The sequence below is a fragment of the Danio aesculapii genome, chromosome 3, assembly GCF_903798145.1.
Source record: "Danio aesculapii chromosome 3, fDanAes4.1, whole genome shotgun sequence".
Classification (NCBI taxonomy): Eukaryota; Metazoa; Chordata; class Actinopteri; order Cypriniformes; family Danionidae; genus Danio; species Danio aesculapii.
In genome coordinates this window covers 15,396,083-15,422,931 of record NC_079437.1, presented here as the reverse complement: position 1 = coordinate 15,422,931, position 26,849 = coordinate 15,396,083, and the positions used below count along the sequence as shown (strand labels likewise).

Genomic DNA, 26,849 nt, shown 5'->3' with positions numbered 1-26,849 from the left:
AATACTTTTAAAAGGGTTAAATTTTACTCATATATTTTGAGTAATATTTATAAAAGATGCTTCACAATGCAATGTATGTATGTGTGAGGACTAAATATAAAGTCTAGCTAATCAATCCGTGATGAGTTGCCAGCTGTGTGTGTGTAATCAGAAAGAATGAGGAACTGGTGTGCGTGAGGTGCATGATGTTAATTGTAGTCCAGTTCAGTGACAGATCTGTAGTTCTCCAGCGATCTGCAAGGATTAGATAATCGTAACACCTTTTAGGACTTTTTTATACATTTTAAAACTTTATGGCCACTTTAGATTTCAACCGGTAACATTGGCGTCATTTAAAACTTACTAATTTACTATATGCCGATTGTAAGAAACTATTCCTAAACTAAAACACTATTCATATACTGAATAAAATGCTAATCCAGCAGAAGGCGCGTACACAACAACGGAACTAACAGTGTTGCTTTGGTTACTGCAGTAAACAAAACAGCATGATGTCAAATCTAGCAGGATTTTAATTGATTTAATAAAACTACACAGCAGCCAAATATAGGGTATATGCAGAGCCAGAGCAAGCTGACCTGCCGCGGATGAAAGTGAGACTTTTTTCAATTTTATACGGTTCCTTCTACAGGATCGATGTTGTAATGTAAATTCACATATAAACAGTTAAAACAGACTTCAGCATTCATTTAGTTGTACAAGTGTAAAACAAGATGGAATACAGTACTCGGTAAACAGCGAAGGGTGAACTGACGTCCTTCTCTGCCAAATCACAATCATTTCTGTTGAGCACGTGAACACAATGGCAAAGCAGCGCTGTTTTAAGAAAGCCATCCACAGTGTTTTAAATGTTAACGGGAAATTGACGTTTTTTTCTTTTAATTCAGTATCGTGACAAGTCTAATATAGTGAAAGAAGCAGTTCATTAACTTGAGTTTGATGAATGGCATCTAAAACGTGTGTTTGGGAAAGAAAACGTTAGCTAACTAGTGCCTTTTCCCTTAACTTAGCTGAAAATGCGTCAATTTTATAACAGCATACAGTTTACCGGAAGCGTTTGACCCAGGTTACTGACAAATTAAAAGTCCTTCTGCATACACCCCATTCGCAAATTAAATTCAGACAAACTTTAGCATACAACTATACATTGTATAATCAAAAATGAATTCAGACTTTTAAATACTTTTTAAAGGCCTTAAATTTCTCTAAATTGATTTGTCAATTTTTAACACTTTAAGACCCTGAAGTACTACAGTGTTTTTTAAACCAGACTATTGACCTCATTCTTCAATGTGGAAGTGCGCTCGTTTTTGCAATTGTTTTAGAACTTCCGACTTAGTTGCCTATGGGAGAAATGACTAGGAATAATAAACGGCAGAAAACGGTCAAACTACTGGCTCTAAACGCAAGTGTTTTCATGACTATACAGACAAAGTAGAATAATATAATATAAAAATGTCAGTTTGCAACATCAAGCAGCACACCGAGCTGTTTTTAACGTCTAAAAATGAATGGACGTAAATGAGACTGGAAGTCTCGAGCCAAAAAGATTCCAATGGCTGTGCCCGCTCGTACGCGGAGAATAAGGTGAATAGTAAAATGCTTGAATTAATCTGTTGTGGTGATTCTATAGTTGCTATGGTAACTGTAGAATCCCTTCTTTATGGTAAATTATTATATGCTGTAGAATTCATTAACAAAAGCTGTGTCCTAAATTGCATACTTATGCACTATTCTACGCCATTTTGTAGTATAATCAGAGCTTTTGGGCGCTCATGTTGGATTACATTATTTATTTTGGATTGTGAAAGCAAAATTTTCTTACAAGAGTGATTATACCACCTCATGATGCTGAATGCGGTTATACTCATGCCAGGTATTTGGTAGTTTGGTCGTTTATTTTATTAATTTGGCAACCGACAAACATCATCTGGGAATCGGTTTACATTTCCGCTTGGTAAAAAAACCCATTAGTGTTCCATTTGGGACTACACTACATTCATATACTATGTTGTTGTGTTGAGTGTACATGGTGTATAGTGTGCCATTTTGGACGCAGCTAAAGTGTTGTAAATGCAGTACAATACAGTAAAACACACTTTATTATAGTATGGTTTAAAAACTCTATATACTAAATACTAAAGGATTTTTCAAATGGGCATAACCGCTTCATTAATCAGATCAACATGAATCTGTTATTATTACCTCACCCTCAAGCCTCATTTCTATAGTATATTTAATATGGAAATTTACCCTGCAGCAATGTTTATTTTATTGATATTTAATTTACTTTGGGTAATTTTAAATTGTAAACTATTTTTGTTCAAAACAATCTGATTAAAATGGCAATAAAACAGCAAATTCAATTAGCTAACTTAAACAAAAATTAAAGTTTTAAAAAATTACACCTGGAAATCTTGCATATATTCAAATAAAACAAGACCAACACAAAAACATCGATTTATTTATTGATTCTTCTTCTTCCTCTTATTATTATTTATTTCTAAAAATGAACAATAATTTGAGAGCTGATCTACCCCATATGATGTTTGTTTGTTTGTTTGTTTGTTTAAAGGTGCTGTATGTAAGTTTTTGACTGTTCTAATGCATAAAATACTGTTATACGTTTAAAGATTTTTAAGAAACATGCTAAATGAACATTCTTGTTTATCTGAAAAACAATGCTGAAGTCAGATATTCTGCTTTGAAAATGGGTGTTACGTGACAGAACAACGGTCTTTGTTTTGCTTCTTTTAACCTGTCCACTGCAAATTTAGCCAATTACATTTCAGCACCCCGGGTTGCCTTGGAGGAAAATCTTCATTCATTCATTCAGTCAGTAAGGCTCTCAAAGTATGTGTCCGTAACCGAAATGCTACCTCCGGTGGACAGTAGCAGACTCCGAAATGAGACGTAGATTCAGAGTTCCACATGAGATGGTTATTAATTATCAAATTATATAAATATTACAAGTGTAAACATTAGGTGAGCAGGTTACATGGTAACCCCGTGTACTAACAACACGATACATGACAAGATTTGCAGTGATAAGCAATTTGGCTGTTTGCACTAGACGAAACAAGACAGAAATTTAAATACAGCCATTCAGAAGCACAGAATTTGCACTTACTCACAAAATAATAAGGTTTAATATATATATATATATATATATATATATATATATATATATATATATATATATATATATATATATATATATATATATATATATATATATATATATATATATATATATATATATATATATATATATATATATATATATATATATATATATATATATATATATATATAACCTATTTAATATTATTAAATGTAGATGCTGAATCACTGATGTATGTTTAGTTGTAAAGTTCAATTTCAAACGGTTTATTTTATTTTATTTTCAAGATCTGAGGTGAACTATTTTCTGCTGCTTTCAGTAGTATGGCAATTAATGTCATGTAAAATGGCATTCAAACTCCATTATTAGCATTTAACACTGAATAAAGCACAAGAATTGTACCTTTCAGCTGCAAGCAATAGTAGCCGTTTCTAATATATCAATTTCAGGTGTAGGTTAGGACAAAAACTCCTTTAAATATGTAAAATATTCCTTCTGTCGAGTGCTGTTGCTTTAAGTTAGATCATGACTTAAATCAGCCTTGAGGCTCAATCTTCAGACTTGCTCCTTGGTCCTCAAGCTGGCAAGCTGCACATTGTTTGTTTAGATCCAGGAATGCAATACCTAGTTCAACCACTGGGTGTCAAACTTACATCTGCACCTATAAATGCACTTTGGAGATTTTTGCGTAAATATAAATGTAAAAAAAGACAAATGCTAAAACACTTTTTTTTGTACATTAATTTGAGAGCAGTACCTACCACAATGTCTAACCGGCACAAAGAGTCTCATCAGCTTCATGATGTCCTGGTGTTCGCATGTTATGTAACTCCAAAGGTGAGGGACTCAGGCCACTGATCTGATGGATATTATGAGATTCCTCTTTGTTCTCATATGTTTTGAATTCTTGATCCCTTTCCGGAATTTTCCTTGTTACCGTTGCCCTCCGCTGTGGGGAATTGGAAGATGAGATTAGAGATGACATTTCAGAATGAGTTTCAGTTGCACCATAACGTCCCAGTCTGAAGGAGGGCCATGAGGCGAACTGAGGAAAGGGCCAGAGATTAAACAAACACCGAGACACCAATCTCTTTATCCCAATCCAACAGTTCCTCCAATAACACCTATCTACAAAAACACACCGCAGATGCTTTATTGTGCATTAAAGCTTTTTATAATGCAAAAATAAGACTTTTCAGCATGCCGTTTCAACAATTATATACAGATGAAATTAAATGATTTGCCCTCCTGTGATTATTAAAAATATATATTTCTCAAATCATGTTTAACAGAGCAAGGAATTTTTCACAGTATTTTTAATAATATTTTTTCTTCTAGAGAAAGTCTTGTTTGTTTCATTTCAGCTAGAATAAAAGCAGTTTTTAATATTTTAAAAACATTTTAAGGGTTTTAACTCCCTATAGCAATTTTTCTTCGATTGTCTACAGAACCTGGTCACAGTAACATTGCCTGCTTAACCTAATTAAAGTTAAGTTGAATCACTTTAAGCTGAATACTAGTAAAATACATATAATAAACGTGCAAGTCGTTAAAAAGTAAATTGAAATAAAACTCATCGAATCTGCTACTCCTTATGATAACTCCATAACTCTGTAATGTTATTGTAGTTGCTGTTGGTATCATACAGCTCTGTGTGTTTAAAAGCAACTTCACGTCCATCTTGCCTTGGTTTGATTTTGCGTTTGATGTGCCCAATCAAAATTGGCGCACGAGGCATTCAACAGCGTTAAAAATCGGTGTAGTAAAGCACTTGAGGAAACGTGATAAGTTACAGTACTTAAGTTCATTGAGATCACTACATAAGTTCACTTAAGTTCCACTTCACTGCATTTTTTAAGTTGTATGTACTCTTTACTCCCCCCTACATTTGTAATGGGCAATACAGCGGTTATGTTGACTGAACGTACAAGTTCATGAGCATTTTGTCCTCATGCTAACACCCTCAAGTGGTTCCAAACCTTGAGTTCCTTCACACAAAAGAGAAGATTTGCTTTGAAGAAAACTGAAAACTTAGAATAACCATTGACTTCCTTGGTGGGAAAACAAAATGCAGTGGAAATCAGTGTTTACAGATGTCACGATTACCAGCGATCTAATCCTCATAGATCAATGGAGAATCTTCACTTTCACGTGGATTACTCTGCCACCATAAAGGACCACAAATCCCATCAAACACCACACACACAACTGTTCCTGTTTTCTGTTGATTACACACACACACACACGTCAGGATTCGGACTCGGGCCATTCCTTGCACAGTTACTAGGCTACATGAGATTTTCCCAACCCTGTCAGTCAAACACAGATTCGCCAGATCTTCACTTCTGCAATGACCGATGCTTTGAATGGCTTTAGTCACGTGACCTGGGTGTTTCAAATCACCTCAGTAATATAACCTGGGTGTTTCTAATCAGTTTAGTCACGTGACCTGGGTGTTTCTAATCACTTTAGTCATGTGACCTGGGTGTTTCTAATTACCTTAGTCACGTAACCTGGGTGTTTCTAATCACTTTAGTTACATGACCTGCATGTATCTAATCACCTTAGTCACATGACCTGCATGTTTTTAATCACCTTAGTCACATAACCTGCATGTTTTTAATCACCTTAGTCAAGTGACGTGGGTGTTTCGGATCATGCTTCGGTGCAGTGTTTCGAAACACTTACGCTTCGAAAGATCAGTTTCACGTCAGCCAACCCTACTTGCCCTGCCTGGCCTTGCCGTGTTAGACCCTTGCTTTGTTGTATTGTTTGTTCCTGTCTGCTGCCTGCCTTTTGACCGTTCGCCTGTTTAATGACCATAACTCTGGATTACCTGTATACATCTGTTTGACCCTGTTGACAGTAACCTGCCTGACCATTCTCCTAAGAAACCATGCATTTGGATCACAACCCCGTTGTCCAGCATCTTTCACATTACAACAGGTTTCCAACATTATTCAAAATATCTTCTTTTGTGTTTAACAGAAGAAAAAACATAAATGGGTGACTTAATGACAATCATTTTGTGGGGAACTATACATTTAAGAGCGTGTGCATGCTTCAAGAACCCATTGATTTAATGCAATATTGAAGAGATTTACAATATTTAGCAACAAATAAAGCTACGGCATGTTTGACCATAATCAATATGAGAGAAATATTTAAGTACCAATGAAATCATTACTCTTATAAGGTTTTTACTCAAGTGGTGTGGGTTTTCAATTACTATTTACATCACTAGCAGAATCACAGCATCATCAAAAGATGAAGAAACAAAATGAAAGAGAACCATCTTGCCTGAAAAACAGCAGTGAGTTCCTCTGATTCCCCTGGGAAACGGGAACTCTAGAGAGCAGTGTGTGTGTGTGAGTGTGTGTGCAGGAAGAACACTAACATAAAGAGGAAAAGCACATTAAAACAAGAATTATTGGCAGACATCAATGTTGTTCAACCTCTGTGTGTCTGTGTGTGTGTGTGTGTAGGAATGCAGGAAAATGCGCTCTTTTCTTAAACACAGACTGGCATTTCCTGCTTGTGTGTTTGAATATTCAGAGTAAAAGACGCATGTTATTGTGATGGAATAATGGAGAGAGAAAAAAAAACAGCTTCTTTTATTAGCCGCAGAGAGTCTAGTGCAGGGGTGCCCAAACTTTTTTGTGTGAAGGGCCAAAAACCAAATATCATTGACAGCCGTGGGCCGAAGATAAATATACCAAACTATTTTACATCAAAACTAGAAAAGTAAAGTTCGTAGACAAACATTATGGTGGCTTGAGAAAGCCTCAACTGAAAGCTTGAAGTAGCTTCAAATATTAAATAATTGAAGTAGCTTTAAAGAAGTTTGAAACAGCCGGCAAAGATACATAACTACACATCATGTTTCTAGTATGGATTGGCATGTTTCTTGCTAAGGTGTTGCTAGGCGGTTGCTAACACAAACTAGCATGGTTCCAGTATGAATTAGTATGTTGCTAGAATGTTTGTTATATTTCCAATGCAAAGTCAATGGCACTTTTTTACAATGGAAGTCTATGGGACAGTTGCTAGGGTGTCATAAGTGGTTGCTAGGGTGTGGCTAGTAAATTGAAAGGTCATCAGTGATTGGCAGATTGGTAGTCTGAGTTAAATGAGCCCAATCTGTCTGTTTGACAGTCTGGCGCAAAGTTATGAGGTCATAAAGTTCTGGTCCATTGTTAAGGCAATGGGACTTTTCAGAATTTTTCGGGTCAGTTTTTGGAAAATCGAAAGTCGGACCAGTTGGAAAAGATATATCAACCCGAGTCGGAGCAGTTTGAAGGTTTGGAGTAAGTTTGGTGTTTGTAGTATGAACGGTCTAGGAGGAGATGCATATAGAAATTACTCTCAGAAGAAGAAGATGTTTATGTAGTACAACAGTATGTTGGCTTCCTCAAGCTACCATAATGAGCATGGGTAATTTCCCAATTAATTTCATAATATTAAAAAAGAAATAGAAAACATTACTTTGAATTGTATTAACTGACGTGGTTTCACTTTAAATCATAGCATATTGCAATTAAAACATAAACAATCACATTTATAACAGTGGAGTTCAATGCTGAATAAACTAGTCAAGCAGAATCTGCCTTTGACTTAAAGAGCCCATATTATACATGAAATAGGGTCATATTTAGGTTGTAAGGGTCTCCAACAACAGTCTAATATGCATGCAAGGTCATAAAACACTTTGATGGTCTTATAATATGCATTTATTTTTACCTAATTATCCCAGCGACTCCCATATGAATCGTTCAGCGATTCATTTGTTCCCAACCCCCTCCTCAGCGCGAAGCTAATCTGCGCTGATTGGACCGATGACAGCCTGCTGCGATTGGTCGACAGTGACAGGCTTCAGCACGAGACAGAGTGAAATGCCCAGCTGGTAATCAACTATATAAAAGTAGTCACAGTGCACACGCGCTTCATAGTGTAAGGCTTTTTTCACACACACACACACACACAACCCTCCTCAGAAGAACTGGGGAGATCGACGCGAGTCTCTCTCTCTCCCTCTCTCTCTCTCACACACACACACACACACACACACAACGCTCCTCAGAAAAACTAGGGAAAGCGACGCGAGTCTCTCTCTCTCTCTCTCTCTCTCACACACACACACACACACACACACAACGCTCCTCAGAAAAACTAGGGAAAGCGACGCGAGTCTAACTCTCTCTCTCTCTCTCACACACACACACACACACACACACACACAACGCTCCTCAGAAAAACTAGGGAAAGCGACGCGAGTCTCTCTCTCTCTCTCTCTCTCTCTCACACACACACACACAACGCTCCTCAGAAAAACTAGGGAAAGCGACGCGAGTCTCTCTCTCTCTCTCTCTCTCTCTCACACACACACACACACACACACACACACACACACACACACACAACGCTCCTCAGAAGAACTAGGGAAAGGGACACAAGTCTCCTGTCTCCTAGCTTACGATCGATCGCCATAGCAACGACAAACGGCAGTGGAACGCGAGCTCACAAAAGCCTTTAACGTTAAATCCGTAAACAAAGCGGCACGCGTCGCGTTTTTAACGTGGCTTACATGTGATAAGAGAATATAAAGAGTAACCGCGTGTACTGTACCAGGTTAACAACTCATCTTTGGGTAGAGACTGTCAATATTATCCATCTGAGCACAGCGTGACTTCATTGGACCGGCGGCGTCTGTGTGTGTGTGTCTAGTGTTTTTTCTGTGTTAGTGGGCGGGGCCGCAGGTTTCAAATCTCCCTGGTTTGCGCGCGTAACTACTGGCGAGGCTTGTGTTTCGTGGCTGCTACTGGCGAGGCTTGTGTTTCGTGGCTGCGTCATCGCGAAACACCTAATGACTCGTTATCAAGACGACTCGTTTGAAGCACTATGAGTCGACTCTTTTATAGATGAATCAATAGTTTTAAACACTGTACACTTACAGATTTAAGCCTTAGCTGGATATTTCACTTCACTTAGAGCTGTGTGACACACTACATGGAAGGGCATTTTCAAAAACCCATAATATGGGCTCTTTAATTCACTCACCAAAGTCTCTGCATTGTCCTCTCTCTGTCCTACGTACATTTTAAACTAAATCTGAGTAATTTACACCATTTACATTGAAACACTTAATTTCAGATAGCTTTTTGTAGCTTAACAATAAAACAAACAAATATAAGGTTACATTAAATTTGAAGTGATAATCTCTTAACCATTCTCAAATGGCATGTCGGGCCAAATCAAAGGTTACCATGGGCCAACTTTGGCCTGCGGACCCTAGTTTGGCCATCTCTGGTCCAGTGAGACCTGATGCCGGTGAAGTACACTATTCATTTCAGCCAAGGGCATAGAAGTGGCATGGACGGAGGGGATGTGTCCCCACCAATAACTAAAATGTCTCCATAAATAATTTAATCTCCTTCAAAGTAAAACAATGCTATGTCAACCCTTAGTAACGTAGATGTGCTCAAAGGGTTAAATCCATAGACATACGTCATAGACAATAATAATAATAATAATAATAATAATAATAATAATAATAATAATAATAATAGGGACAAAATGGTTAAATTGCGCCTCATGCCTCTAAATTTCTGCACATTCATACCTCCTCAAAGTCAGATTGCAGTAAAATCATGTAAATTGACTTGCAGCATAGGACGTGCTTCATTAATCATCATTTGTATAAAGCGTTTTAAACCTTCATTCATGTTTTTAAAAAGCGCGAAACAGAATTTGTGTCGTTCAATAAATTACTCTAGGGATATACAGTACGTACCCACCAAAATCAAGAGCAAATCTTGATTTCAGCAATTATTAAGGTTTAATAATTGAAAGGCAGAACTAGTTTATTGTTAGTAATTAAACAAATTTCCCTATATAAGTTCTAATATCCTAAACTGTAAATAGAAAAATAGAAGTCAGATTTATTAGCCCCCCTTTGATTTTTTTTTTTTGATTTTTTGAATATTTCCCAAATGATGTTTTAACAGTGCAAGGACATTTTCACAGTATGTCTGATAATATTTTTTCTTCTGGAGAAAGTCTTATTTGTTTTATTTCGGCTAGAATAAAAACAGTTTTTTTAAAAACACCATTTTAAGGTCAATATTATTAGCCCCTTTAAGCTATATATTTTTTCGAGAACAAACCATCATTATACAATAACTTGCCTAATTACCCTAACCTGCCTAGTTACCCTAATTAACCTAGTTAAGCCTTTAAATGTCACTTTAAGCCGTATAGAGGTGTCTTGAAAAATATCTAGTCAAATATTATTTATTGTCATCATGGCAAAGATAAAATAAATCAGTTATTAGAAATGAGTTATTAAAACTATTATGATTAGAAATGTGTTGAAAAAAAAAATCTCTCCTTTAAACAGAAATTGGAAAAAAATAAAATAAACAGGGGGGCTAATAATTCTGACTTTAACTGTATATCAACTTTCAGCTGCAATGAGATGCATCAGAGTTAACAGAGTAGCAGTAATAGCAAACTTGGCATCCAGATGCAGAAAACACTACTAAATCTTTCTGAGGTAACTCTGGAAAACCAAATAGTACCTTTCAAAATAAATGATGGAATTAGCTATCATTCATTTCTCGAGGTTACCTCAGCCTCAGTCATAAGCTTAGGAAAAAACAGCAAGGAGCAGCAATATTTCATATCTGGATGTGTAATGAGGAATTTCTCCATTCACAGAGGCTAAAGTAGAGAATAAAGGGAATAGTTGACATGACGTGTCATTTCACAAACATTCATCTAGACAATTTCAATGTGGTCATGTCATTGGCCCTTGAACATTTCCTGCTTGTTATCAAACTATTTCATAACTGTAACAAGAGTCAATTCAATCCCATTTTAACGTTGAAACAGCTATCATAACATTAATTCAAGAGTTCACACTTAGCTGATGATTAATTATAAGCTTCTTTGGAAAGGCGAGAGGGAAGTTTGAGCTCTGGTAGATCTCGAGAACTCCTCCGCTGTAATAGCCAATGAACAGCAAGTGATTGCTCTTGAGAGATAACCATTTACTAGGAGCATGTCTATAGTGCCGGTTTGGATTAGTCAATTAACTTATGTTGCATGTTTTTTGGACGGTGGGAGGAAACCGGGGAACCAGGGGGAAACCCACGTGAGCACGGGGAGAAAATGCAAACTCCGCACAGAAATGTCTGCTGGTTTGGTAAAGCCTAGAACCAGAGACATTCTTGCTGTGAGGCAACAGTGCTAAGTGCTAAGTCAGGGGTGTCAAACTCAGTTCCCGGAGGGCTGCAGCTCTGCACAGTTTAGGTACAAGCTTGCTCAAACACACTTGCCTGTAGGTTTCAAACAAGCCTGAAGGACTCATTTAATTATTCATTCATTCATTTTCTTTTCGACTTCATCCCTTTATTAGTCTGGGGTTGCCACAGCAGAATGAACCACCAACTGTTCCAGCATATGTTTTACACAGTGGATGCCCTTCCAGCTGCAACCCATCACTGGGAAACATCTATACACTCTCATTAACACAAATACACCACGGACAATTTAGCTTACCCAGTTCACCTACAGCACGTCTTTGGACTGTGGAGGAAACCAGACCACCCGGAGGAAACCCATACTAACACAGGGAGAACATGCAAACTCCACACAGAAATGGCAACTGACCCAGGCTCGAATCGGCAACCTTCTTGCTGTGAGACGACAGTGCTAACCACTAAGCCACCGTGTTGTCCTTTTTCAGTAAATTAGAATATATAATATAAATATAATTCAAAATCCTTTTTTTGGTGTATAACATACTCACTAACAGTCAAGATGATTCAAAGTACCTTGATGAGTCTGTTATTAGATTCAGTTCATCTGGGAAGAACATGTTGTGCAACTTTGTGATTGACAGAAAAATCATCATAATATTGCAGATATATCTTGTAACTGGTTTACAGATAGATAGATAGATAGATAGATATACTCACCGGCCACTTTATTAGGTACACCTTACTAGTACCAGGTTGGACCCCCTTTTTGCCTTCAGAACTGCCTTAATCCTTTGTGGCATAGATTGAACAAGGTACTGGAACTATTCCTCAGAGGTTTTGGTCTATATTGACATGATAGCAGATTTGTCAGCTGCACATCCATGATGTGAATCTCCTGTTCCACCACATCTCAAAGGTGCTCTATTGGATTGAGTGCTGGTGACTGTGAAAGCCATTTGAGTACAGTGAACTCGTCATGTTCAAGAAACCAGTCTGAGATGATTTGCGCTTTATGACATGGCGCGTTATCCTGTGGACTGTGGTCATAAAGGGATGGACATGGTCAGCAACAATACTCCGGTAGGCTGTGGAATTGACACGATACTCAATTTTGTGTGATGTCAAGAAAGTACCCCCCACACCATTACACCACCACAAGCCTGAACTATTGATACAAGGCAAGATGGACCCATGCTTTCATGGTGTTGACACCAAATTTTGACCCTACCCCGTTCAAAGTCACTTAAATCACGTTTCTTCCCCATTCTGATGCTCGGTTTGAACCACAGCAGATCGTCTTGACTATGTCTACATGCCTAAATGCATCGAGTTTCTGCCATGTGATTGGCGGATTCGAAATTTGCGTTAACGAGCAATTGGACAGGTGTACCTAATAAAGTGTGTGTGTGTGTGTGTGTGTGTGTAAGTATGTATAGCATTGATATAAATAGATGTATAGCATTATAATTTATAATTGATAGAAAAAAATTAACAAGTTGATCTGTCACCATTTATGTACCACTTAGAAACAAGACACTTCATAAGTTTAATACAAAAATGATCATTTATTTTCTTCAGTATCTTGCCAGGCATGCCAATAATAATACATATAAGTAGTCCGACTGGACACAAGTGCAAACTTTTTATAAGCACAGCTGGTTAAAAAACAAAAAAGAAAACAAAGATCTAAATTAATATTACAATTTATTTTCTCATAATAATCATAAAATAGCACAACAGTAGAAAAATACCTTTTTTTTTTTACATTCCTTTCTTTAAAATAAAAACTATACAATAAATCAAAGCCTTTTCTTATTTTTTTATATGCTCTGTTCTTCTGAAAAAGCAAACACATCTCTCCCACAACAGTCCGAAACTCTCCTGGTCAGCCCTCAGGTGAAAACCCAAAATATTACTGACAACTTAGAAAATTTCCCTCCTCGATGCCCTTCCAGACATAAAAAAATAATACACCGAAGATATTAAAACAAATAAAGGCAAAAACAAACAATGCCCTACCAAAACACAAAAACACGGGACATTTGTGCAATTATAGCAAACTCATTATGAATAAGAACCAGAATGAATACAACAAGTGGTGTGAGAAACCAAACACACAATGGCTGTACGAATTAACCTGTGCTTGTTGGGAGATTTTAATATAATTTTTCCCCACCAAAAGTGCTAGAACGAAAGTAGTCTGTGAATCTGTTTGAAAAGAATCAGAATGAAGATGTCCAATCTACAGTCCAGAGGAAGGAAGCAGCATCGATTCTTCATTGCATATCATAGCACGACAGTTCAAACGAAGAGCGATGAGGAGAAATAAAACAGAGCGTTGGTTTCCTTCCTCGGATGCAGCAGGCACTTCCAGAGGAGACTCCGACTTGATTTTTGGAGCGTGTTCAGACAGCAGAGAAGGTGTGATCCACTTTAAAACCAGAAACAGTACATTACTGCGATCCAAAGAGTTGGCAACCTCGAACAAGAGCTTTATTTAAAGGGACAGTTCACCCAAAATGGCACTTCTTAAACTCATCCGTCACTTATCTTCAGTTGAACACAAAACAAGATAGTTTGAAAAATGCTACAAATCTGCAACCATTGACTTCCATAGAATTTGTTTTTCCTACTATGGAAGTTACAGATCTTTATCATTTTTCAAACTGACTTTTATAAAATTAGTTTTTCCCACTATGTAGGTCAATGGTTACAGGGTTATCATTTTTCAAAATATCTTCTTTTGTGTTCAACAGGAGAAATCACTTCATAAATCACTTGAGGGAGAGGAAATCATAAATAATTCATTTTTGGGTGAACCGTCCCTTTAAGAGATGAAATCTTAGGTCTGTTTTAGACACGCACACTTTCTGTGGTCATCACATTCATAAATCTGGACGGCTACACACCCCACACAATCTGATGATGATGTCCAGTTTAAACTAGACCATTTGAGTTTATTTTCTGTTCCTCAGATTCTGTGATTAATAGATGAGCTCTTGTTGTATTTCGGGATGAGGCGAGAAGGGTTCTGTGAAGCTGAAAGTGTCCCGGCCTGTTTTTAACTCCCCCTGACCGGGGAAGGTTGGATATGAAGGCAGGATGAGCAGTTCTGGGGACGGGACGGGGCTTTCGGGCTCTGATTCGGACTGACTGGCTTCCTGCTCTTCGAGACGAGCGTCTACTGTGTGGTGGAGAGAGTCCAGTCTTAACCAGGAGTGATTTAAACACTGCTCCACTGTTGAGCGCTTTCTGGAGAGATGGAGAGAAAGAAAACACAACTGTTAAAACACTCTGATTGATTTTTAGATGTGCAACATAAGACCTGCGTTTATTCAGATTGTACCATATATCACAGATAAACCTGGACTGGTCAAAATAGATATATTATAGTAAATATATATAGTATACAACTCATAATACTTTTTCAATTTTATTATATACATAATTCATTTCACACAGACACATCCACACAAAGTTAAATAAAATTAAAAAAGTTTGAATAAATGTGGTTATAATTATAAATAAATAAATGCTTAATTAATATTAATAGTTAATTGTTATTTTTATTATTACTGTTCTTTTTATTATTATTATTATTATTATTATTATTATTATTATTATAAATAAACAACGACTAAATAATGAATATTATAGTAAATTGTTGACAGTTATGAATTATTATTAATTATTATCATCATCATCATCATCATCACTATTATTATCAATAATAATAATAATACTAATAATAATAAACAACAACAACAACAACAACAACAACAACAATTAACAACTAATATTAAGTTATTTTAAGTTATTAGTATTATTAAATATTATTATTATATATTAATTAAATAATTAATAATTTTATGTTTTAAATGAGAGGTCCAATTATAAAATAATAATAAACCGTTTTTAAAAAACGATCGATTAAACCCAAGTATTAATTGTATGAGAACACATAAGAAAATGTTATGCTAGTATTGATGATTTCTGTTAATAGATTGAATCAATTATTATATATAACAACAACAACAACAACATTTATTATTATTATTATTATTATTATTATTATTATTATTATTATAGTATTTTCATTATTCATTTCACACAGACACATCCACACAGTTACATAAAATTGAAAATGTTTAAATAAAAAAAACAAATAAAATGCAATTATAAACAAATACATGCTAAATAAAAAATACTAATAATACTAATAATAATAATAATACTACAACTACTACTACTAATAATAATAATAATCATATATTATTATTATTATTCATAATTTTTATCATCATAATCATCACGATTTCTATTAATAATAATAATAATAATAATTACTAAGTGCTAAATAATTAACTATTAATATTAAGTTATTAGTATTATTAAATAATACTCATTGTTTAATATTTAAATAACTAATAATTGAATGTTTTAAATAACTAGTAAATGGAAAAATTATCAATCATAATAAAAACATACATAAAGAGGTCTAATTATAAATAGAATAACAATAAAACAATTTAAAAACGTTATGCTAGCATTGACAATTTCTGTTAATAGATTGAATCAATTATTATTAATAAAAAGATTTTTGGTAAGTATTTTTATTACAAGTAAAAAAAAAATAGTTTTATTACATTTAAGGATCCTGAAATGAATAAATAAGTTATAAAACTCTAATAAAAATGCACAAAAAGGAAAGATTTATATTTAGTTTTTCTGAAAACTAATTAAATAGACCTACAAATTAATTAACACCGTGCTCAGCATAATTGAGTACACCCCATTTTGAAAAATGAATGTGTATCTGTTTCACAGTGAATATAGGCAATGTACTTTGGTGCATTTAAACAAAACAGATTTATTAAACATATATATTTATTAAAATAATAATATTTTAGTCACCAAACATGATTAGAAACTGAAAGATAATACAATTAAATTCAAGCTAAATATTGCAAAATTGCAACCTACAAAATTTCAACTAAAGTTCTCAATTTTTTTTTTGCTTCTCTTGATTTTTCTTTATTTTTAAATGTATCTTTAATATTTTTCTATAACATAAATTTGGGTGTACTAGTCTTTGGACCGTTACCATAAGTTATTTTGTTAGATAAGCAAAAACTGCAACCACTCTAAGTGCTCAGGAGCCTTTGCTTTCTCCATCAGTCCTCGCTCGCGCTGAAGTTCCCAAGTTTTATTTCCTTCTCCAATTACTCTCACTCTGAGGAATTTTTTCCACATAGCTTCAAGCTCTCATTTTTCCTCTCCTGCTTTCTCAGTGCCGATGATCTACACGCATTAAGTTTTATGAGGTGCAGATTACAGTCCTGGATCAGAATCTGTGCTACTATCGGTTCCTGTCAGGATTGCCATTAGTTACAGACCCAAAGAATTAAGAACGCTTTCACCGTTCATCAGTCGCAGCAAAAGAACCCAGAGATGTGGGAAACCAGTAAGACTGCAGGGATAATTTGGCTGTGCATTCTAAACCGAGCTCATTACCATTTAATGAGAGATTTAGGAGTGAGATTACACGTCAGTCAGGTTATGTAACAAAACATCCTCGAGCGTCTTTTACCTGGGGTTTTTGATGAGTAGGGACTGGATGAAGTTCACTGCGAGGTCAGAGACGCCCTGGAAGACATCCTGTGAATAGTCCACGTTCACCTGCGAGATGTTCAGGAAGGTCTCCTGCTTTTCTTCTCCCAGAAAAGGAGATTCGCCTGTCAGCATCACGTAAGTCAGTACCCCAATACTCCTGTAGGGGAAATCGAGAGGAGACATGGATCAGTACAGCAATAAACACATAAATAAATAAAAAGTTTAAATGAGACTTTAACTATTTAAAAAAAATAAAAAATAAAAATAAACATAAAAAAAAACAAAAAAAAAACGATGTCACACCAGCGTAAGGTCTATATTGCAATATACAATTTCACTCAGAATGGGAAATGTACACCGGCAGAGATAGAGCATTATAAACCAGCATTTAATTCCTCTGCTTTTTATAAATCCTTGCATATTATTTTAAATATTAGCTTAATTTTTAAAAAATATTATTAACCATCATCAGCTTGCCACAGTTGTTTAAGTAAAGGCAATAATACTAAAAACTTTGATTCTACATTCAAACTCAGGTTACATACTGCAGATTTAAGAATGATCTAAATGAGTAGTGACTGTCAGTATGTTAGAAATCGGTAACCATTGTTTTCCCTATTATGGAGATCAACGATAACCGGTTTTCAACATTCTTCAAAATATCTTCTTGTGTACAACAGTCAAGAGTGATTAAATCATGACAGAATTTTCATAATTCAGTGAATATGCCATTAAACCAAATTAATGAAAGCTATGAAAAGGGGAACAATGCATGTGATGAGCACATTTTGCATGAGAACATTCCAAGAACTGCTATCAGAAGCTAATAAACCGATCATACTGACAGATTTATTATACAAAGAGATTACACAAATGCTTCATGCAACTCATATCTGCTTTTATAGGCCCATTTAGCGTCACAGTGTTAATTGACTTTACATAACACTTTAATATGTGTGTCAAACTGATGGACTCTGGCCACTCAAAGAGGTCAACTTACCACATGTCAGTAGCTGTGCTGATGGGCTCATAGTCCAGGATCTCAGGAGCTGAAGGAGAGAGAAAGAAACGAAAAGTCTTATGATGCTTCACAACATATTTATTTATTATATATTTATTTATTTATTATATATATATATATATATATATATATATATATATATATATATATATATATATATATATATATATATATATATATATATATATATATATATATATATATATATATATATATATATATATATATATATATATATATATATATAAAAATGTTGGGGGATATTATAGGGATAGTTCACTCAAATTTACTCACTCTCAAGTGGTTATAAACCTTTATGAGTGTCTTTCTTCTGTTGAACACAAAGTAGATATTTTGAAGCCTTAGTATTTTTTCCATAGTATTTGGAAGTAACAGGTTTCCAACATTTTTCAAAATGTCTTCATTGTTGTTCAACAGAATTGAAAAACTCAAAGGTTTGAAACCAGTTAAAAACATCCTGTCAACACATATATAGCATAGATATGGCAAGCAAACATTTCCTGTTAGATCTTTACTACAACTGAAGGGAGTCACGACTAAGTCAACACTCGTGTGAAGTTTCACTAGTCCTACACATGCTTTCGTTTCACCCTTCCTCTTACTAAGATGACAAGTGTTCACCTTTACTCCGTATTCTGTAAGTGCAGGAGGTTTGAGGGTTTGCAAATGAAGGCCATTCAACTCACCCACATATTCAGGAGTGCCCAGGATCTCCCGAACCTCTGACACGCTGTCCACCCGCCGAGATAAGCCGAAATCCACGATACGGATGTCACCCAGCGGCTGAGCACTTGTCAACAGGATGTTCTGAGGCTGGAGAAGACATTACGAGTGTGAGAGAAAAGAAACTGTGTGAATTACAGCTTCCCTTACAAAAACAACATGCACTTCAAAGCCTTGTCTACACTAATACACTGTTGTTGGTATTCATTAATGCATTTTTTCCCCTTCCTTTTGAACCAAGACGGTAGCTGTGTCAAAAATCGTATAATAGTATTTGAATGAGTCGCGTGTAGGATCTAGGAGTACAAATTGAAAGTGCAGAATCTAATGGCTAATATAAATTGCGAGTCAGAGGCGAATAGAGTTACAAACATGAGCATATAACTTTAAAACTACAAACATGGTGGGTGTGTGAGATTGATGGTTAAGGTGGAGAGCCTAGGTTAAGGGTTTAAACCAGAGATAAGAGAGAGAACCAAACTAGGGCCCACAGGACAAACCCATCCCATTTGAGAAGAGAGGAAGAATGATGGTACAGTTAGGGCCAATGTCTTCAACAGAACTTGTCATTTCTAATTTTAATGCACCCTTTTGTTTGTTTGTGTAATTGTTGAAATACGAAATAAAATATGATTAAACTTTCCAATTAAATGTTGTGTATGAATCGAATTTTAAAAACTGTAAGGATCCTCGATGAGCAAATTAAGTGTATTCAATGCATTTGGCATTATAAAATGGTATTTTTTTAAAGTAAATTTATTTTAAAAATATTAATAAATTAGGGCCTTACCATGGCAGCCTTAACATAACAGTTTGGTTTATTTAACTTCGGCCCACCACCCTCAATCAAGATTGGTTTTTGATCCTTCATGAGACAAAATTTGGGCACCCCTGGTTTAAACGATTGATTAATTTCAAATAGGGCTGAACAATATATCGTTTGAGCATCGATATCGCAATGTGTGTGCATGCAATAGTCACATTGCATGATTATATTAGTAATTAGACATTAAAAGATTATTTATTATTATTTATACACAGATGACCATGTTATTGTACATTTGATTTGTTCAATTTCTGTACTTGAATACTGTTAGACTCCCCAGATTACCATAAAGCTGTTTATTTACTTACTGTTGCTTGTAATTTATTATAGTTTATGCAGATCCACTGCATAGAAAAAGGCTTGACCAGTCAATCTAAATGAATAAAATCTCTTCAAATATTCTAATCGTCTGTCGCAATGTCATATTTTTTTAATATCTAACCTGATGTTAGAATGTTAACACTGGTGAATTCATCTGCAACGTCATCATGAATGTTATAAAAACACATTTAGTCAATAATTGCTGAATGCAACAAGTAGATGCAAACACCTGAAGATATTTATTTGGGACTAGCTAATGGTAGATTAGTGTGCCGATGGATCTCCAATACAGCAGAATATGTTGGTCAGTTAATGACCAAATAGTTTTTCCCAAAGCTTTGCATACATTCTTTTTCTCTCTTCGCAATAAGAGTGCATACTTTTAGGATGCATGAGAACAAGTATGAGAATTGGGACACAGCAAGTGAATTAGTTACCCAAAAAAAACAACACTCCTCAAAGTGGTATTTTTAAATGTTAAAATTACTCATTTAATTAGTTTAACTAAAGCTAATAGTTGCACATGAAAAGTACCCATTTTTAGCACCACGTTTACTGTAAATCAAAGAGTTTCAACCTCAAGTGCACAGCTGAACGTGCTCAAAGGAGCACTTTCCTTCAGTACAATACCCAACAGCACAAACCTATCAGGCGTGAGATGCCAAATTAGAGCCTTTCAAAGCTTTTTTACACACCTGAATGGCTAAAGTTGATGAAATTAGAAACATTACAATTAGTGCCAACCTCTGGGCGCCATCATAACAACAGAGTCCGTTTAAACATGTCTGGTTAATTATCTTTAAGAGCGCTATCAAAAGTCATTCTGTCCCATTATTATTCCTGCATGTTATCTAACGTCTTTGCTGACCTCCACCTCATGCTGTTACATAATAGATATTATCAAACCAAAAAAAATAAAAAGGAAAAAAAAAAAACAACCCAGACTGTACTGTAGCTCAAATAGAAAAGAAAGGAAGCTATTTGTAGACCCAATTCTTTGTTACGCCCAAAAACGCTGACATAAAACAAAAATCAATCGATTATGGAGTGTGGATATTTGAACAAAAGTGCAGTATTCACATTTTAGATATGAATGCATTAACTTAACTGACTTAATTCAATCTTACATTAACGAAGTTTGTCAAAATGAGGTTTTAAAACATTCCAGGCCTCGGGTGGCTTCATCATCATGGCTACTAAATGCATACATACACTCACCAGCCACTTTATTAGGTACACTTTAGTAGTACCGGGTTGGACTCCTTTCAGAATTGCCTTAATCATTTGTGGCATAGATTCAACAAGGTACTGGAAATATTCCTGAGAGACTTTGGTCCATATTGACATGATAGCATCTCGCAGTTGCATGTGCAGCCAACAAATCTACAGCATGATGCCAATCTCCCGTTCCACCACATCCCAAAGGTGCTCTATTGGATTGAGTGCTAGTGACTGTGGAGGCCATTTGAGTACAGTGAACTCATTGTCATGTTAAAGAAACCAGTCTGAGATGAATCACGCTTTAGGACATGGTGCTTTATCTGGCTGGAAGTAGCCATCAGAAGATGAGTAAAAAGAGTGAAATCGAGACTCATTAGACCAGGCAACATTTTTCTAATCTTCTATGGTCCAATTTTGGTGAGCCAGTGCGAATTGTAGCCTCAGTTTTTCAGTTTTTAGCTGACAGAAGTGAAAATCCCAGGAGATCAGCAGTTTCTGAAATACTCAGACCAGGTCATCTGGCATCAACCATCATGCCACATTCAAAGTCACTTAAATCACCTTCCCCATTTTGATGCTCTGTTTGAACTGCAGCAGACCATCTAGGCCACGTCTACATGCCTAAATGCATTGAGTTTCTGACATGTGATTGGCTGATTAGAAAATTGCAATAATGAGCAGTTGGACAGGTGTACCTAATAAAGTGGCCGGTGAGTGTAGGAACAAAAGGCCTAAAACTCACCTTCAGGTCTAAATGAACTATGTTGTTTTGATGGAGGCAGGACACGCCCATCAGGATCTGCCTAGCCAATCGGATGACGTCTTTCTCTGTGAAGGCCTCGTCATTATCGGCAACACACTGATTGAAAATTTCACCTCCAGCAGCACTAAAAAAAAAAAGAAAAGAAAAAAGAAAGAAAGACAGACATTGAGAGGATTACAATGCAGTTCTCAAATATATCACCAAATTCATGGTTCCAAAAAAAATTATAAAAATAAATCTACATTTAGAGACATAAAATCCCACCCTGACGCAACCTGAGAATCAGTCTCAGACACAAGGGTAAGGTGTGTGAAAAGTCTCATCAGGATTTGCCGTATCAATCATGAAATGAGCTTAAAAATAATAATTCCAACAACTCATAACAATTACCCAGAAATCAACAGTACACACACATACACCACCCACTTTGATATGTTTGAAGTCTACGCCAGGTGTTTGTGCTCATAAATACAGATTATAATTGGGCTTCTCCAGAAAGTTGGATAATTATTCAAATTACAGAAGACTTTTGGGTACCAGCAGACGGGGTGGATCTTCACCCTTGCATAACCGTGGCAAGGGTTACCATGACTATGAGGATTTGCAGACGCATTCTCCTTTACCCGATGAAAGACCAGGAAAATCAGAGCCATGTGTAGTGGATTTCAGGCCGCACACACACTCTCTCCCACAAACACTCATGTACATGCTTTTTATCTACAGTAGAGAGCCTGTATGTATTTGTGCGTGCGGTATCTGTTACATAACAGTTAAAGCCAGCTGTATAAATAGGGAATTCTTGGTATCTCTTATCAGATGATCCACTCGAGGCTTATAAAAGTAAGGACACTGGGATATTGGGAACCTTTTGGCCCCCTTTAATCAAACCCATCACAACAACTCACGCCCTCAACCCTAATGGAACGAACCCTCCGCTCTAAATTCCCCCAAAGTAACAGCAGCAAAACAAACCCCGAAGAGCTCCGCTAATGCGCAGGGTCAAGTCCTTGCTGCCTTTCATGTACGGGACAACATGTTTTGGTTTGGTTGTGCGTGTGAGAGTGAAAATTTGAAGCATCTATAAAGTGGTTCCATGGACTGACTCAGATTTATGACGGTCTCAAGAGCAGCAGCCATTGCGTAAACCAAGGCCTTGTGCACACAAATACGCTTTTTGTTTGCAAATGCATATTTTCCTCTCTCCCTTGACCTTATGTTCACACTAAAATGAGCTATTGTTCACAAAACAAAGATCTTTAGGTGCAATTTGAAAACAGTAGCAGCATTTACTTCTCCCTTTTAAAAGTGCCAATTTAAATTGCGACCTAAAGATGTACCTAAATGAAACATTTCGCAAAAGCTATACTGCAATATGTAAACAACCACTAGCTGGGTTTCCATCAGTGTTAAAGTCCACATGAACTTGAAATATAAGCTGCGTATTTTCCATATTGTAATGCAGTTCCTCAAGAAACGGAATATAAAACAGTGGGCGTGGCTTGTTTTGTTCTACTGCGAGCTGATTGGATATAGTAAAGTAGGCATTTCATTTAGAAAGATTGGGAAAGGGTTTTAGAAGAGTCATCACAACTCGGACACCTCAATAGCATTTCTGTTTGTTGTCAGAACCGACCGTTGGAGGGGTGTGGTTAAATGTTAGCCATGCCCAACACCTAAGACAGACATAATCGGATGATTTAGCTGAAGTGCATTTTCAGATTTCAATTAAAGATTACAAGGGCATGCAATTTTTTTTTTCTTAATGACATGCACAGATTGATTGTTTATCACAAAACTAGCAATGCGAGCTAACAAAATCATCTGTGCTTTATTGTGCATTTTGAAGTAATCGCGATTGGATATAAACGGCAAATTTCAAATAAAGTCTCCTTAAAAGCGTGAAAATGTTATGCTCACTTGTGGCGGTTTTGGACTTGTGTTAATGCAAAAATTGCGGTGAAGCGTTAATGCAAATAAAACTCTGACAGTGAAAATTACACTCCTGTGACTCCATTATGTTTGGCGTTGGTTGCTAGGTTACCAATACGAGCACCAGCCACTCTAACAACGATACACACCGAATTAGAATGTTTCATTTTTGCACACTTTGAAAAGATCCACTTCACGTTAGGATGGAAACCTAGCTATTCTATGCAAATTAGATGTAGCCTAAGGCTCCGTTTACACTAATTTGTTTTAGTTTTAAAACAGCGTTTCTGAACAGCTCTCAGTCCACACTGCACCACTGAAAATGCTCATCACGTGACTGCACACACTCTGGCATGCACACGTCTGAGCTCCAGGCAGTCAGTGGTTGCTGAGAGCACACCTACCCAGATGAGAGCAGCACAGGTCGGACAGTTCAAAGATATACCGCTGGATGTCATCTCACTAAAGTTGTTAAACGTGATATTTAAATCATCTCGTCTCAATCTAATGACTCTTTGGTCTTTTTAATACATCCTTTGCTCTCGGGTGACATGTTTTGGCTGAGCGCAAAGATAAGTTAATATATTAATTTATGCAACCACGTACACCGATTCCGCACATTTGACTGATTGCTTGCCTTTATTTCCTATATTGTATAAACTTATTGTATTATTGATTGCCATTATTGATTATTAAAACTGATATTCAGCAAAAGAGAGGGTACATTTCATATTTTTCAATAAAAATAAAAAGGAGGCCGTAATGTTATAGGCTCTGTTTTGTTATAAATATGCATACAGTGAAGATGACTGTCATATAAATACATAGCTATACGACGCCTCAACACTTCTGTTGTCTGTTATATTGTTAATAAATCAAAATGAAAATAGCCAGTTCCTTGTATCAGGTTTTCATATTATTGTTAAGACAATAGAACCAGGGTGATGTGAATGATGTTATAAAGTACACTGTTGCCTTTGAAGATTTATCTGACGTGTCCTAAGGTGTTTGTTTTCCCACATAAACTTGCAAGGAAAGCATGAGACTGAACTTTGTATTTATTATTGAGAAAAAGCCCCAAACAGAATCATTTTCGGGGCTCGAAAACTTCGGGGTAATGTGAAAACCGTAGCAAAAGTTATGTGTTTTCAAACTAAAACATCAGTGTAAACCTAAATTGTACAAAACCCGCATTAATTTATTTTAATTACCTAATCAAACGCTGGTAATTAGTAAATGAGATGGATGCCAATATGTTTGACAGGGACTGGTAAGCTTTGGTTCTGAAGCATTGAGAATGTGGAGCGAACACAAAGATTTGTTGTTCAAATAAACTTTGTTTCTGGAACAGAAAGCAGGCATAAAATCATGCTCATCCGCTACCCGAGACCACCAAGAGCAAAATGAGAAGTACTGTAGTAGTTGGACTTAAAATGACTTTGGAAATGCTTTCCACAGCAATCTATCTTCGAATCAAGCAACAGCAATTCACGTCCATGATTTAGGTTGGCTGCATTCATATTTGCTAAGGACTACAGCAGAGTTTGGAAAGCTGCTTTCACACCAAGCAAACGGACAGCGTGCTCCAAACAGATCTTCACTGAATGCTCTAATGATTTCATTTTTACAATTAAAGTTTGAAATCCTTTATGGTGCTTATAAAGAAAAGCAGTGGAACATGTCTGATCTTCCAAAAACAAATGAAGCGCGTTACACTGAACTGTCTCTAATAAGAGTGAGCTGTCAAAGACCCTATGTGCCAGAAGTCTTGTTTTTCTGGGTTTATTTGGGGATTTAGATGGGCTGAACCAGAGGCAGTTGGACAGTGTACATCTACATCAGTCAAAAGGACTTAAAGCACCACTGAACAGCCCAATTTAAAGACTTTGATCATGCAGGCAAGGAAAAACAAAGCAGATAATGAAGACGAAGACTTGTGACAGACTTACATAAGAGCTTTCCTAGAGAGATAAATGTCAGACTCTGAGAAAAGGAGGGCTCCATTTAATTTCATTTCATTTAAAGAATGAAAAACAGATCAGCGCAGTAACTCGACTAATGTTTTACATTTTCCGAGGAAGACTGCATCAGATAAACTCTGCCATGGTGGTTGCTGGTTTTTCAGGATCCAAACAAGAGAGACCACCACTACCTTTGGTCCCCATTCAACTCTGTGGCTGAATGCTTATACAGATACAGCTTAGACAAATGTTAAAAGTTAGTCAACTAATGCCTTTAAGAATGGTCATAACATTTCCATATAATTAAGTTAGACTAATTGGAGTACCAGTTGGGCATATTAGTTCTTACATATTAAAAATCTATTAAATAGTCTAAATAAGGGATGTTTATTTTACTAGCGCTCAATCCACAGTCCAGAAAATATTCAAACTATTGTCAAAATATTCCATGTGACTTCAGTGTTCAACTGTAATCATTCGAAGCTACAAAAACACTTGTGCGACAAAAGTTTTTAAATAAAATTGTATAAAAAGCTCCAAGACCATGAATGCAACAACTTAAAATGTATATAATTAGATTTTTTTTTTTTACTACCATTTGCCTACATGTCAGACCAGGGTGTGCATTTACTACAGGCCTGACGTCGAACACTGGTGAACAAAGTCATTCTTGGAGCTTCGTATGATTACAGTTGCACTACTGAAGTCTCATGGACTGTTATGACAATGTTTTCGGTTGCTTTCTGGACTTTGTACATCTCAACTCTTTTGGGGGGTGAACTAACACTTTAACCCAATCTGTTACTTTATCTATCCCAATTTAATATCACATGCAGATGCAGCCAAAAAAAAAAACATCCTAAAATAAATTTACTCTACACCAAAAACATAGATGTGTGTCCCTAGAAAAAGCAGCGGCTAGTGTGTTTATGTAAGAGTCTCCGTGCAGGCGTTTCACCGCAAATTTGTGTGGGGTGTCCGTGTATGTTTGGTAAAAGTAATTATGACCTTTCTTATTCTTAGTCTTACAATAGCTTGGGTTTTAACTTTAAGACAGCAGAGATG

General features: G+C 36.1%; 1 protein-coding gene across 2 annotated transcripts in view; it reads right to left on the bottom strand.

Moving 5' to 3' along the window:
* Positions 1-12,930: 12,930 nt before the first annotated feature.
* The window catches only part of stk17al (serine/threonine kinase 17a like), a 29,541-nt gene continuing 15,622 nt past the window's right edge, over positions 12,931-26,849 (bottom strand). For both annotated transcript variants that reach the window (XM_056453242.1, XM_056453241.1), the window contains 5 exons: positions 21,874-22,018; positions 18,727-18,853; positions 17,999-18,047; positions 16,976-17,155; positions 12,931-14,637 (listed from right to left, as the gene is read on the bottom strand). In XM_056453242.1, coding sequence (XP_056309217.1) covers positions 14,370-14,637; positions 16,976-17,155; positions 17,999-18,047; positions 18,727-18,853; positions 21,874-22,018 — 769 coding nt within the window. In that variant the 3' untranslated portion in view covers positions 12,931-14,369. The remainder of the gene's footprint in view (positions 14,638-16,975; positions 17,156-17,998; positions 18,048-18,726; positions 18,854-21,873; positions 22,019-26,849) is intronic.